The following is a 16,132-nucleotide window of genomic DNA, read 5'->3' as shown; positions in this document are numbered from 1 at the left end:
GATTGGGTTCAATCATGGTTAGGCAAAACCCCGCCCAGCCACGGCAAAGGTTGCCAGCAAAGGATCCGGTTTCTAACGGATTCCTAACTATTCAGGTTAAAAAGTTGGTATGGGGAAATTATCAGTCGACATCTGAGGGAAAGCACGGAATACAATGGACAGCCCAGAATCAATTAGAAGATTTGGACTTCATAGACGACCTGGCCTTTCTGTCCCATACACACGAACAAACACAGATGAAGACAACTAATGTAGCAGCAGCCTCTGCATCAATAGACCTCAACATACACAAAAGAAAAAGCAACATCCTCAAATGCAACGCGGAGAACGCTGAGCCAATCACGCTTGATAGAGAGGCTCTCGAAGATGTGGAAACATTCACGTGCCTGGGAAGCATCATCGATAAACAAGGAGGATCGGATGCAGATGTAAAGGCGAGGATTGGCAAAGCAAGGACCGCATTTCTACAATTGAAGAACATATGGAACTCAAAACAACTGTCAACTAACTTCAAAGTGAGAATCTTCAATACGAACGTCAAGACAGTTCAAGTGTACGGATCTGAAACGTGGGGAACTACTACTGTAGTGTGGTCTACTTATATCCATATAAGTAGTATATGGTGTTGGTCAGACATAGAATGTATTTTGGCAGAAGACCGATAAGGAAAGAACTGAAATGATGCGCAATTGGTGGGAAAATGCATGAACAATGGAATTAGAGAAGATGAACTGATATTTACATGAGAAACAGTGAAGATTGAGACAATTGGTTGTTAATTTGCAAATTAACTGCTTGCTGTATGGTTATCAGAATTTAGTGAGATAGTCTGTAATTTTTGCTTAAATACATCCGATTTTCCCAACCGGTGTTCTGTTCATTACACTATAACCATCATCAAGAAGGTACAAGTATTTATAAATAGTTGTCTAAGCAAGATACTCGATATCTATTGACCGGATACCATCAGAAACAGCCTACTGTGGGAGAGGACAAACCAGCTTCCAGCTAAGGAGGAGATTAGGAAAAGACGTTGAAGTGGATAGGACATACATTACGAAATCACCAAACTGCATCACGAGGCAAGCCCTAACTTGGAATCCTAAAGGGAAATAGAAAGGAGGAATGCTGAAGAACACACTACGTCAAGGATTAGAAGCAGACATGAAAAGGATGAATAGCAACTGGAAAGGGTTGCCCAGGACAGGGTTGGATGGAGAGTGCTGGTGGGCGGCCTATGCTTCTCCACGAGGGTTAACAGCCGTAACTACGGAAGTCCTAAACATGAATACGGCGTAGCCTAGTTTCTGACTTTTCGGCGTGACATAAGGAGATGCTTGTGTACGAAGGACTGTTGGGAAGTTGGCACTCAAGGTTACTGGTGATAGTTGGACGTTTAATTGGCCCAATTAGAGATATAAAAGTTATTCTCTTTCCGATGGGTATCCCAGTTGATAAAATGATAAAGTTTGATTCCAATAAACTGTAACTTGTCTAGCAAACTCTTCTTCCATCAGAAACCCGACGCCAACGAACATCTCTCGAAACATGTTCTCCACCTCGCTGCTTGAAATGGACGTGTAAAGACGAGTTGACTGCGGCAACAAGATTTGTAAAGTGGCACTCCGTTGAAGTTGATAGTTTTTATTCATCAGAAAGTAGGCACTCTATAGAATGATTCATACGTTTTTTATTGGTTTAAGGGTAATGGAGACAATTTCACACCCGAAAAAAATTATTACCTCAGATAATTCAGAGCGGTTAGGTTTAGCAGCAATGAGTCTTCAGCCACTCGCCTTTCTTTATAATTGGAAAACCCCTTTTGAATTATTTTGATATTATTAATGTCGACTCGACGGTTGTTAAAAATAACAGGTACTAATATTACTGGTTTGATTTGCAGATTTCCTATATCTACAGGGTTATTTGGAGGTCTTTTACTGTATTAGATGTTCTTTAGCATGAGTTGTGATCTTACGAGAAGACTCTCCAATATGTGATGCATCACAGTCTGAACATCTTAGTTTATGGACACAATTCTGTGCTGAAATGATAGGAATCCTATCTTTTATTTGGACTAAATTATTTCGAAGAGTGTTAAGTTAAACCCTGGTAATGACACTTACCACTAATACCGTTACTAATTATATCATACTGGCATTTCTGTGTAAATGTTGTGTGATAAATCAAACCGGTGCACATGTTCCAGGGTTTACATTGTGTATGACTGACTAACTGAACTCTGATGGATGCTGTTGGTAAGGTCATGTTCGCTGAGTTGCATGATCTGACACTACAGTCTGTGCTGACATTTTTCAGAAGGACAATGAAAGCTTTAGTATTGAACTATTCAGTTCATTAAACCCCATATAAAAGAGTAAAAAATATTTATGATACAACTGAGAAAAATATTTTTCTAAAAAGCACGATGTATAAAAAGGAAAAACTTGTTTGTCTAAGCACATGCATATATCACTAACCAGGGACAATGGTGATCCATTCGTCTTACACACCGTCGACAAATTCTGCAATGGTGAGCTCTCGGTGGCCTATGTATTCCACATTTATTACAAGTAGTCCATCCATCAGGTTTCTGTATGTAACGTTTAAAAAAGTGGGGATATCAATTTCAAGAACAAAGATGTAAAATATACCAGTAAGCTGTAAGTCAATCAGATGCAATGTAGAACCTGGACATGAATATTTCACTCCAAGTTGACACACTCCATTAACATAGATGAAATTTTCAGAGCCTATCCTAGAGCAGTAAATGTAGTACAGTATTAGTGCTAGTTATGTCCGTAACTAACCAATCAAATCGTTGCTTAAACACCCGCCACGTCAACCTGGTCTGGCGTGTCTGTAGACTATTCCTATTGCATGTGACCTGCCAATTGAAAGACATTATTATCATATCATATTAGTGTGGCTGCAACTCATTTTTTTTATTCATTTCGATAAGATACGCGGCACTGGTCGGCATATTTGTGCGTTTCACTAAATGACTATAATTCCTTTAATTATTGTACTAATTGAATTGTTTTTTTACGTCCAGAAATAGATAAATTTTAAAGCCAAGTTGTCCTTGTTCTTACTATAGCTTTTACATAGACTATGGGTCGTCACTGTAGCGTTTACGGTTCCGGTAGATTGCCTGTAGGACAAATTAGATTCTATATTAGTGGTAATAGGATAGATTAAACATCGAAGATATGAGTTATGTGTGTAAAATGAATCAATAGCCGACTGATTTCATCAAAATCAACTGAAAAGTATAAAAAATAAAGCATTACCATTCCCTTACGGTTTCACTACGTAATAGGTGTGCTAGATACAAGTAAAGACTAAGTTCCAGCACTGACCATGTCATAGAACGGTTGCATAAGAAACCCATTTAATTTGCTTGTGGACATTCATTTAGCTTGATTATTTCTGTTATAAACTGATAGAAGTCTTTTCTATTTAATGTCGTATAGTAGCGAAAACATACATTCAAAATATACAAATCTCCACAAATTACATAAATTAATGGTAATAGTATGACTACTACTGGTGAGTACTTTGAGATCTCTTCAAAGTCTAATCAAAAGCTGTGCCCAAAACAAGAATGATGTGATTATCTATCTTTACTGTTGGATCTAAATTGAATCATGTAGTAAAATAGCTAAAGCTGAAAACCGAGATCACTGGATTTCAACTAGTTGATTGAATGATATTGTGTACTTTAACACTTAAAGGTTTTCGACTCGATCTTGAACGAAGTAGCGGGTAAGTAGCGCTGAGGTGTCCTAAACTAGAAAGAACTGCACAATGATTTGTGGTTTTCAGCGGATTATCAACTGTTATCAGTCTCCAAAGAAAACCATCTTCCAATAGACCCAAACGTTTACCTACCCCTACCAGTCAACCGACCACATTTTCTAACTATAAAGTTATTTAGATAACTTATTGACGTATTAGTTAGTTTCTTAATTGTAGCGAAATTTACTTAAAACTTTCATTCGGGATTGGTGAGGGTTGGTGGGGCATGAATTAATGAGTGATACTGACCCGTTTACAACAAGTAGACAAAGCTGAATGGGTTTTTTTATAGCATTCTGTATTCTGAAGGCCATAAAGTTTGATAACCTTACATGACAAACTATTCAGGAAACTGTATGTAAAAAAGGAAAAATTACCTGAACACTAGCTAACTGATTAGCAGTATACTGATGCAAAGGTATCAGTCCTGGATCCGTTACGGCAGCACATATATGAGAAAATAATAGTAAAGAAGCCACTATATTAAAGCATATCGTGTTTAGAATAGCCCAAAAGCTGTAAAGAAATGGAGAATGATGGAAAAGGGGCATGAGAACTTGGCCTTTGAAAAGTGAAAGCAATCTTGACGATCAATCACATTCCGAGTAATTTACCCATGCACAAACCACATCTAATTAATAATTCAACTGCGCAAAATCAGAAATTTCTCAGCTATTATAATGCAGTTGAACAAGGAAACTTTTTGGGACATACTTTAAATCAAACTGGTGAAGTCAGTGGAATAGTCTTGTGATGAATGAGTACAGCTAATAATATGACTAACAATTACTAAAATATACATATATGGTAGCTGATATATTCCAAATCAAACAGCTACCTAATAGAGATGGGTTGAGGTTTGTTGTTAAGTATTAGTTCTATAAGTTATTGAAATATGGGAAGGCAGAAACGAACAACTATAGTAAACTTTCATCTGAAATATTCACAAATAGACTTTTCCATGACCACAGCTTTAGATCTAGTGTCATATATATATATATAAACCAGTTGATTCTACAGCACTTCCTTTTTGATACCAGGAAGTAACTCTAAAACTTCGGGTGAGTCTGCTGGAGCTTCTCGAACTACTCAACTGCAAGTTCTAGAGAAAAGCCATTTGGAGTTTGATTTTTTCGTCACTCGTTTTTCCACTAAATGATAGTTGCTGAGACTAGTGGCTGTCACACCACTCGGAAGAGGTTTAGTTGATCGTATTAAACCAGAACGACAAGATGTGAAGTATGATAGAAGAGGGAATTTAAACAATTCATTATCGGGAGAGATAAATTCAAACCATAATGAAGATAATATGCGGGTGAGAGAATGATAAAATGGAAAATATTAAACTGCAATGTAAGAAGTGAAACTAATGAGTGTAATTTGAAACTTTAACATTGCCACTTACTTTTAAGTCACTGAAGAACAGACCGATTGATATTCGTTTGAAACGGTCAACTGGCGAGACCAGTTAGGTCGACTAGAAGGGATTTTTACAAAGGACAGATGCGTAGTGGATAAAGGTAGCAAATCACTTGAGCGTTTTGCCTCTGAAAGGTGTTTTTGCAGGAACTTCCTCGTGAATCACCAATATCCCTTTATTGTAATATTAGCTTACTGGGGAAGTTGGACTACATAACATAAGATAGTGATACGACTAATCCTTTTCCATAGCTGAGAACCACCCTGTTTCTCGGAGCCCATCTCCGTATGTCTCTGGCCCAAGGCTTAGAATCCCTATCATTAAATGTCTTGGAACTTTGACAGGAAGACTCGCTTTATCGTAGGAAGTGCAACACTACTGTGGTTTATGAAGTGGGGCCTCATACACGTAACGTTCCGTAGAGAGCATAACAAGTCCCCCAAGGAAGAGATAGAGAGTAGCAAAGTCCATTCTCACATCTCCCGTATAATTGCGTTGGTCTAATCTCCCTGTTAACAGTAGGTCAAGGTTACGTTCTGCAAGGGTATTAGGGAGGTGATCATAAAAGACATAAGTTGACCGTTGAGTTATGTGAAGTACATGTGGTATCTGAGATGGTTGAATTTCAGTTCATTCCTTCTTTCCAAAGACGAGGTTACGTTGGAGCTCTTGCAAATTTTTAAATTTAGTGAATTTTCAAAGTTTGACGTACTCAGAAAGAATAAAGATAGGCAAAACAAGGTCTTATCGTCCATAAGTAGAAGAAAACAAAGAAATAAACAATCCAGTACAGTTATTTAAGAAGCCTAGAATGCTGTAACCACAATCCGCCCGCAATTTCACCCCTGGTGCAGAACACTAGCCTTACAAGTGGATTTGAACAAAGGGCAGAGGTGAATCAGCGAAGTATATCTATGTTGAGCTTTCTGTTGAAGCTAAAGGTATGTATTTACCACAAAGAAGTTGTGACAGGTAATCTCATTGGGTGGGTACAAGTAAACGGATACTTTAGTAGGACTACCTGGTTGTTTCACTTTCAAAAAAAACCTTGCCTAAAATTTCCCCTTTATGTTTGAAATGTCGCCGAGTGCTATATTTTCCACTTAAATATACACCGGATTGTCTACCTTTTGCTTGATTGACTTATCAAATGGTTCAAATGGTTGAGGACTAAGTACTAAGTAGATAGAACAAATTTTCTCAGGTATTAAGTCTCAACTGCACGAGATATCATTTGACAGCTACTATTTACTGGTTGCTAATTATGATAAATTTAAATCCTTTAGAACAAGAATACTTTAGTAACAGTTTACTAACAAAAATAATTTAAGGTGGAACAAATACCATCACCTGTTTTTGAGAACCGGAAGGACCAAGTAAAATACCACAACATAATCCGAGTATAATACAAGTAAGTGAGTTATCAAGACACATGCTACACCACATGGGTCAAGCCTGAAAACCATAACCCCTCATAACTTTCGGTTCTGGCGCTTTGACAAACTTTACTCAGCGAGGTCCAATATCTCAGTTAACCAATAACCAGAATCTTTCTTATTAGCTCACATAAACCTTTTCATTTCTATGAGCTCGTGTCTCGGTTTTAAACTACGGTTTATTATTCTTGGTAGCATTCAGTGACGAACAACTAAATATTCAACTACTCTACTCCTATTGAATTCGAGTCATTTGGGTTTTGACATGCCTTGAGTACGGAAAAATACGTTTACTTCATAGTAGTAGAGCTTCTGAAACCAGATGTCATCGCATTATCTAAAGGTTGTCTGGTTTGTGTAGGAGTAAAAAATACCCCAAAATAACTAGTTCCTTGAAGGGCTCGACATTAGTCTCGGCTGTTAGTTTGAGAGACGTTTGACAGCTACATAGGGCATATGACACATTGAATCACTAACTGGGTGGATGTAATTCCAATATACCTAAACTAGCTAGGAGTCCTTAATTAAGCAACTGCATCAGATCACGTTTGTTTCGAATTAAAGGTGTCGGGACATATGTCTTCCACCCTTATCTATAAACTTCTTTTCACCCCAACAGTACGGTTTCACAGAAGGTCGCTCTTGTATAACCAGCCTGCTGACTGTGGTAGACAGATGGAAAACCATCCTTGATCTCAAGGGGAAGGTTGACACCATATACCGTGATTTTTCAAAAGCTTTTGATAGGGTCAACCATATATGTCTTGTCGATAAGCTCAAACGATTAGTATCAAATCGCATTTAGTTGACTGGCTCACTTCATATCTAAAAAATCGACATTTTAAGGTCAGAGTCAACTTCACTTTCTTTCAGGACTTTCTAAGTATAGTCCCCCAACGCTCAGTACTAGGACCTCTTCTTTACTCGATTAATATAAACGACCTTTCACAGCAGGTATCGTCAGATTTATTACTTTTCGCTGATGTGAAACTTTGGAGAGAGGTACGCTACTAATAAGATAAATTGGCACTTTAGGGGGATCTGACTTGACTTCAAAGTTGAGCATATGACAACGGACTTACCTTCAACACTTCAATATGTAAAGTAGTTCATCTGAGACATGTTGCAGACTACAGATACAACTTGGGAAACTCCCCTCTAGAGGTGTCCAAAGTTGGAAAAGATCTAGGAGTGATTGTGCTCTATGACATTAGGTCTTACGTTAACTGCGAAAAAAGTGCCTTCCGAGTAAACATTGTACTAGTAAAGTCGAAGGGCATTTTAGGCCAGTTGGACGGAAAAACTTTTCACATAATCTTCAACAGTTTTATTCACCCCCATTTAGAGTACGGAAACATAGTAGTCCGTCCCTCACTCCAAAATGATAGGGACACTCTGGTACGTATCTAACAGCGGGTCAGGAAATCACTTCGAGGAGTCAAATCCAGAGCCTTCAGCCACTGAACCTTTACCCATTAGAGTACAGGCATCTTAGAGGTGACCTCATGGCTTACAGCATCGTAAATACCTCTGGAAATCCTCTTAAACATCTGCTTAAGCTCAGTCCTAACACAAACCTTAGGGGTAACGCCTAGGAACTGGCGACTCAGCACAGCAGAACGAACTGTAAACACATGTTATACTCCTTGAGAGTAGTCAAATGCTGGAATTCTCTGCCGACTGAGCTAGTCCGAGCGACTTCCCGGGAGTCCTTTGAGAGAAAACTTGGCATATTTTTAAGGACTAAGGATAATATCTTACTGCGATTTACTAACTTTTACCTCTTTCTCTTCTTTTACCGTCAATATATCTAGGTTCCTACCTGGAGATATCGGTGACCCGCTACTACTAGATACGGAAGCTCCTCGAGCCAATGCTGCTTCTATTCCGTCTATAACCATTTGAACCCTACCCACCCTATTTAGAAATCACATATTACAATACGAATCAGATATAATTCTTCGCCTATTAATAATCGAAATATTCCCTATTTCCCTTGGGACTATTTTCCAGGAGATATTTGCATATTAACATTGTCTGACTGTACCATATAAAAACCATCTTCACTAGTGAGCTCGGCATTGTAGTGCCTAGTACTAATACACACATGACTCCACCTAACTTTAACAGATCTTAGTAACTCAAATAAAATGTGACAATGAGTCACTTTTGCTTTCATAATAATTCCGTTGTTTTCGAGAGAAACTATAAAATTCAGCATGTGTGCACCTTATTTGTATGACTATTTCTACGTTTGTGCGCCTTGTTTATTCATGTGTGCATTTGTTTGTCACTCATTATTTCACACAATCCGTCTCCTCGCAACACTACCCATTATTTGCTTAGAGCTATGTTAACGCTTGTAATGATTATTATGGCGAGTTGGCATATTTGCCTTCTCCAGTCTGCCCATCCGCTTCGTCTCTCTCATTGCAAGTCTGCTGCAACGAGTGCATGAAATATGAGTATTCCCAATTCATGCTCGTATTTGGCTTACTTTAGCCCGTTACTCTCAAACTCGAATTAAGTCAATAACTATATATGGCGGTAGTCGGCTTTTATTTTTTGCCGACACCATCACTTAATTCAATCGTAGTCAGAACAACATGCATTTATTATGTAACCAAGTACATCAAAAGGCATCCCATAATTCTGCTCCTGATTCACCATTTGTGTATAAATAATAGGAGTCGTGATATCTTTATGTGTTCTTGGAATCTCTTCTTATTTTTACATGTTCCTTACCCCGCAATGCTTAAGCACGATCCAAAGCCTATTCAGACTAAGACATCTAATCCGCTCATCTCTACAATTCAAGCCATTATGGATGGACAATGTGGAAGCCAAGTGCTGCTGTGTAGTGTTTGGCTCTTACAGTCATGGTATGACCAGTATGCAAGCTCATTTTCTGGCATTACCTAGCAAAACGTACTTTAGATCTAGAATGTTTGGCAGCAAAGTGCCCGAAACTTACGAAACGTCCAAGAAGTATATCTAGAAAGAGAAATTTAACCTATGAACAAGAGTTGGTTAAACTATTTCATGGCGTTAGGCTGGTAGATGGTTCGTGAACAAGAATGTCAAGGTTAAGGGGAGTCATAGATAGGCATGCACTAAGCAAAGAGCTTTACAGACCATTTCCTCCATTCTAGTTTCCATAACAAGTGAGAGGCGTATTCATTCCTTTCAAAACTGAAACAGTTAATGACTTAGAAAAACGGATTCTGGAAACTACCGAACATTCCATATTGATGTCTTCTTCTAGATAATGTGTCATAAGACTTCAAATAAAAACTTCAGACTTTTACCCGAACTTTGTGCTGATGATTTCGTTCAGAAGAAAAATGAAAGCTCTACGACCCAACCATCTAGCTCAGAGGACAAAACTCCATCAAAATCATCCACCCGAGCTACAAGTCTTCTCCATCACCTCAACATCCCCACTCAAATTAAGATCCTCAAAGTTAATGAAAACTTTAGTGAACTGCCTCAAGAGGCTCTTTCCAGCAAGAACCGTTTTACTCGACAATCTTGATATCACAACATCTACGGCAAATTGTTCTGCGGCTGAAGAATGTTTTGGAGCTTTTACAACCTCTATCCCACAACTATTGCTACAACCCCGGGAAACTACAATGTTGGCACAGGTTATCACTGATTAGAGTAAATAGATGCAGTTCTCTGATGGTTATCGTTCCTCCCGAAACTTCGAGCTATTGCAAACAACAAAGTCTGTATTCAACTTGTAGACTGTTAACCACACTCACAACATCAGGGCCTAAAATCTTTAAATTTTTGGCAAAACCACAGTTTGGATACTTTCTTAATCGACATTGTGGCTATCAAATGAACCCTTATTCTAATATAATCGCTCCTGAATGAGCGATGGGTTATTACAAGTGTAAATACAAAAGGCGTATGCTCATCAGAAGCTCTCACCTCAAAAAGGTCCGAATTCTAGCGTTTATTATCATAGTGGGCTAAATAAATATTAATGCTCATTGCCTAAGTGGTATGGCCGATTTCGCTGAACATAGTGAATTTATCACGGCATCGCTTCCTGGAACGATGTTTACAACAAAATAAATGTTTAACAAACTTGTGCCCACGTACATGTGCTGATTTGAAGCCATTTACTGAGTTGTTCTCCATATCTCCGCAGAAATGAGAATAATTATTTGCCGCTCGAGAATGTCGATGATCTTGCAGTTTTATTCTTCGTGGTAATTGAGTGAAGAGTAATGGTAGATATATACATAAAGGGAGTATTTTGGACTATCCACATCTGGTCGCTTAAACCAGTTATTGATCGAATTCCCAAAATGCACAGTGAATTTAATGTCCTTTGCCAAGACACAGCAATCGGTCGGTTGACACGCTTTTATTTGACAGAAAACGGGTCTTGACATTTGACAGAGCCGGGTGAGATTGCTCTAGTTCTACAGTCTAAGCTGAAATAACAAGTCATTAGACCTTGAGCATCTTGAGGCTTCTCTACTCTTTTTAATGATGATGATAATAATAGCATATTATCAAATAACAATAAACTACATGAGGCACACCAGTTTACGAGCAAGATCAAATTGTTACGCATGCTATAGGGAATACTTTAATTAGTTACTCAATTAGGTTTTTATGTTTCAAGGCACAGTGATCACAAAAGCGGGGAATACGTTTTCCTACATTAAAACATCAGTGTATTTGGCCTAAAAGCAATTGGGTTGTTGGAACTTACTATTTTCGCACAACCGTGAGCCGTCCAGTTGCTCCTGACTAAAAGCTAAGTATGGTAAACGAGATAAGTAACTAAAATTGACGTAGGGGAAAAGAGATTAATAACCTTTAACAAGGATGGACAGAAAAAGTGGATACAATGGTAGTTTGTTCACTTGGATATACGTCACATTTTATAACCCCCGTCTTACGACATCCGTTAAGATTGCTGTGGTCACGTTCGCCAGTCCCGACCGTTGCTGCTACCTTGACGTGGTGGTCGGGCTTGCCTATCGTGATGATCCAATCGAGCTATGCTGGCTGGAACAATCGTTCCTCAAGGTCCTACCATGCCAGACAGGTCGGTTGAAGAGCGGTGAGACTAAAAGCAGCAATCCCAAGGTCCGAAGGCGAAGTCGTACTGCTGACTGTACAGAGGTGTGAAAGCAGTAAGGTGTTTCCTTCAGACAACCAGCATGACAGCGATGCTGCCTTCCCACAAGGAGGGGTGGGGTTAGAAAAGGTCGACCCTAAAAATGCACACCTCGCCTTATCCCACGGATTTCCGTCTCCGGCGGTAAGGACTTTTGAAGAACGGAGCTAACACGTCAAAAGTCCCCCACAAAAAGGCCGTGCGTGACCGGCCTCAAGCAGATGTCCCTTGGGCACTGCGGTCACGCTCCCAGGTCGTTAAGACCAACACTAATCCAACTTCTTTTTCAGGTCCCTCAAGAAATACCCTTCCACGGTGTGGGCAGCCGGGAAGTGATACTAGCCCTCATACCCTTAACTGCACACAAGACCAAGTTGGTCGCTTTCAAATCCTTCCTACACCTAATAACTCTGTTATCTCCTCGACTAACCCTTCCCACGTCCTTTTATCGCGTCGCACCGCTAGGGCAAACGATTCGAGTACACAGAACGTTATTCCTGGTCTCTTGAAACCACGCTCTAAACTACATATAGGAACTTTTAATGTCCGAACATTGTGCCAAATAGGACAACAGGCTTCCTTAGCTAGAACTCTAGAATCTTACACCATCGATGTGTGCTGCGTCTCCGAAACGCGCATACAAGATCCGAGTAGTGTCATTCATTTGACCGCACCTAATCAAAATAAAGTTTCATCTCGATACACGCTCCGTGTATCTGGAAGCCCTGACGCTGCTTCCCGTGGCCTCGCTGGAGTAGGTATAGCATTAAGTCCTAGGGCAGAACTAGCTCTTTTAGACTGGATCCCAGTAGACAGTCGTCTATGCGCTGTTCGACTAAACGGATCAGTAAGGACTCGGAAAGATAGGGAAATTCGTCGTTGCCTCTTCGTCGTCTCTGCCTACTCTCCCACTGACTGCAGCTCAGACGATATAAAAGATGAGTTCTACAGGAAACTTTCTGACCTTCTCCGAGAAGCTAGGCGTTCTGATGTAGTAATAGTAGCAGGTGACTTTAATGCTCAAGTAGGTAAACTAAGTGAAAGGGAAGGACACCTGGGTGGATCTTATGGTGTCATGGCGAAAAGAACAGATAATGGCGACCGTCTGTTGCAGCTATGCTCAGATAACCGCCTATTTCTTGCAAATACTAACTTTAAGCATAAGGAAAAACATCTTTTGACCTGGCGACCCCCGAATTCGTCCCAACGTTGGACCCAATTAGATCACATCGCTATCAGCCACCGATGGAGGGGCTCGATAGAAGACTGTCGCTCATTCTGGGGCACATGCTTAGATTCAGATCATGCTCTAGTGCGAGCACGTATTTGTCTGCGTCTTACTGGACGTAGGAAAGACACTGCAGGGAAGCCTCTAAGGGTTCTACTTAATGGTAGGCAAGCTAAGAATATATTTCAGGAACAACTAGAAAAACAGTTAGGCAGCCATGTAAGTTGTGTCCACCCCGAGGCAGTGTGGAATGACATCCGAAAAGCTGTGGAATCAGCAGTGATATCCGCTAATAAGGTAAACCATAACGTTAGGGAGAAACAATGGATCTCGGCAGCATCTACCGCACTGATAGATGCTCGTAAACTCATCCCACCTGGCTCTGAGCATAACGAAGAGCGGAGTCAACTTAAGCGCAGGCTTATAAGAAGTCTACGTAATGATCGTGAACAGTGGTGGGTAGCGAAAGCAAGAGAGATGGAAAAGGCAGCGGCAATAGGTAACAGTAGGCAGCTATTCAGACTCGTTAAAGAAACCGGTATTAGGAACCCGAATATCAGTGAAACCATCTCAGATAAAGATGGGCATATAATTCATTCTCAATCCAGGAGGTTGGATCGATGGGCAGAACACTTTAGGGATCAGTTCAACTGGCCTTCAGCCACACTTCAATTACCCACGATCCCCAGTCGTCCTGAATGGCAAATTGATGTAAGTCCTCCAACCCTCTGTGAGGTTGAAAAAGCTATAGGAAATCTGAAGCGAGGGAGAGCAGCAGGCCCTGACAGGTTGACCCCTGAGATTTTTAAGGATGGTGGTCCAGTACTAGCAGTGAGATTGACTGAGGTCTTAGGTAGAATCTGGGAACTGGACGTAATTCCATCTGACTGGTCCCAATCACTGATTGTGCCAGTTTATAAGAAAGGACAAAAGTCCTCTTGTGACAATCACAGAGGGATCAGTTTGACTAATATAGTGTCTAAAATATTAGCTTCAATAATACTAGGTCGCCTAACCAAAGCTCGTGAAGAGCAGACTAGAGAAAACCAAGCTGGTTTTCGACCTGGACGTGGTTGCATAGACCAGATATTCACCCTACGTCAGGTCCTAGAACATAGACACACATTCAGACGTCCCACAATAGTAGTATTTCTTGACCTTAAGGCGGCATTTGACTCTGTTGATCGTGAGGTTCTATGGCAATGTTTGTCACTGAAAGGAGTACCAAAGAAGTACATTAACCTCATAAAGGCTCTCTACTCGAGCACAACTGGTCGAGTTAGAGCCTATGGCGAACTGTCATCAGAACTGATTACCACAAGTGGCGTTCGTCAGGGCTGTCCACTCTCCCCATTCTTGTTTAACTTTGTCATTGACTTACTTTTAGAGATAGCACTTTCATCAGCTAAACCTCCAGGAGTTGAACTTTTACCAGGAGACTCACTTGTCGACTTAGAATACGCCGACGACATAGTTTTACTCGGTGAAGACGCTGACAACATGCAGAGTCTTCTGACCACTATAAGCAACTATGCAGGCATGTTCGGAATGCGATTCTCTCCCTCGAAGTGCAAAATGTTACTTCAGGATTGGGTTGCATCGACACCTGAACTAATGATAGGGAGTGAAGTAGTTGAGCGTGTAGACCACTTCACTTATCTTGGAAGTCTCATCAGCCCTTGTGGTCTGGTATGTGACGAAATCTCAGCACGGATACAGAAGGCTCGTCTAGCTTTCGCCAACTTGCGTCATTTATGGCGTAGGCGAGATATCCGTCTAGCAACCAAAGGACGGGTTTACTGTGCAGCAGTTCGCTCCGTCCTACTCTATGGCAGTGAAACATGGCCAATAAGAGTAGAGGATATTCGTAGGCTACTAGTGTTCGATCATAGGTGTCTTCGAAGCATTGCTCGTATATCCTGGGACCACCGGGTAAGTAATGCAGTTGTTAGGAAACGAGTACTAGGTAGGGATGGCAAATCGATTGATGAAGTAGTGAAACTTCATCAGTTGAGATGGCTGGGACATGTGTTACGTATGCCCGACCACCGACTGCCCCGACGTGCAATGTTTCATGGTGTAGGAGTAGGTTGGAAGAAAGCTAGGGGTGGCCAGACCAAAACGTGGCACAAATCAATGAAGTCACTGACAAGTGGACTGGGCCATGTTGGTAGGTGTAGACTACCTGGTTGGGATTCGCGAGATGACAGCAACCGATGGTTAGAGACCTTGAATGACATGGCTCAAAATCGTTTGCAATGGCGAAGATGCATCCACTCTTTGTGTTCTACCAAATTCTAATCTTCTGAATTCCTCATGTCTTTATCTTTTTCTCTTTCCAAATTTATTTCACTGTACTATACTCCTTCAATAATTTCTTGAAACCCCTAATCTTTTGGATTTCTGATTATACTCCTACTACTTCTACCACTATGGGATTTGAATCGACAACTGCATCTCTGTGCTAATGTGGTATGGCAACTCGAACTGATGTACGTACGTACGAAGTTCTACGTTGTGACTGACTGACGTTCGCCAGTAAAATGTTACAAAGAACATATATTTAAAGCATAAAAATTGTGATTCCTCTTGGTGTCCAGCTGGTGCTAGGACCAAGTTAAAGGTAATTCGGTTGTGGATCATCATTGTGGTATTTGAACGGAATACTTAAATCCCTTTGTATTATAGAAAGGGTGAAACAACAAAATATTTTCAGTCTATGGTTAAAAGTTGTGAATAGGTTAACATTGTTGCTGGTGAAACCAGAAGTTTCGAACTTGTCAGAACAACTTTGATATATTTTCTTCCCTTAGTCTTCATACCTGACTTATTTGTTCTCTCACACTGAACTCCTGGCTTGATTTTACTGCTGGGTTTATCTCCTTAGTTGTAAACACTGGATGCAGGCAATTATGAAGGTGTTTAATCACTCTTGTTTCTAAGGCTTTTTGTGATTGATAATGATTTCATGGGTTCGCTAACATATTGAATGTAAATTAATGCTCAAACTCTGAGACCTTTTTTAATTTGACTTAAACGGGGTTTTTGGTTTTAGGTCTGTAAGTATGAATTTCCGCCTCCCCTCTTTGGAGTTAACATAT

At 40.3% G+C, this 16,132-nt stretch overlaps 1 protein-coding gene across 1 annotated transcript in view; it reads right to left on the bottom strand.

The window, feature by feature from the left end:
- Nucleotides 1–6,703, bottom strand: part of Smp_094130 (Palmitoyltransferase ZDHHC,putative) — a gene marked incomplete at its 3' end in the record, with an annotated part of 46,221 nt that extends 39,518 nt beyond the window's left edge. The window contains exons 1-3 of the mRNA XM_018799509.1: nucleotides 6,572–6,703; nucleotides 4,179–4,317; nucleotides 2,481–2,593 (exon numbers count right to left, since the gene is read on the bottom strand). Of these exons, the coding sequence (XP_018646626.1) occupies nucleotides 2,481–2,593; nucleotides 4,179–4,317; nucleotides 6,572–6,687 (368 nt within the window). The 5' untranslated portion in view covers nucleotides 6,688–6,703. The remainder of the gene's footprint in view (nucleotides 1–2,480; nucleotides 2,594–4,178; nucleotides 4,318–6,571) is intronic.
- Between the last annotated feature and the right edge of the window lie 9,429 nt (nucleotides 6,704–16,132).

The sequence above is a fragment of the Schistosoma mansoni genome (assembly GCF_000237925.1).
Source record: "Schistosoma mansoni, WGS project CABG00000000 data, supercontig 0148, strain Puerto Rico, whole genome shotgun sequence".
Lineage (NCBI taxonomy): Eukaryota > Metazoa > Platyhelminthes > Trematoda > Strigeidida > Schistosomatidae > Schistosoma > Schistosoma mansoni.
This window is presented reverse-complemented; position numbering and strand designations above follow the sequence as displayed.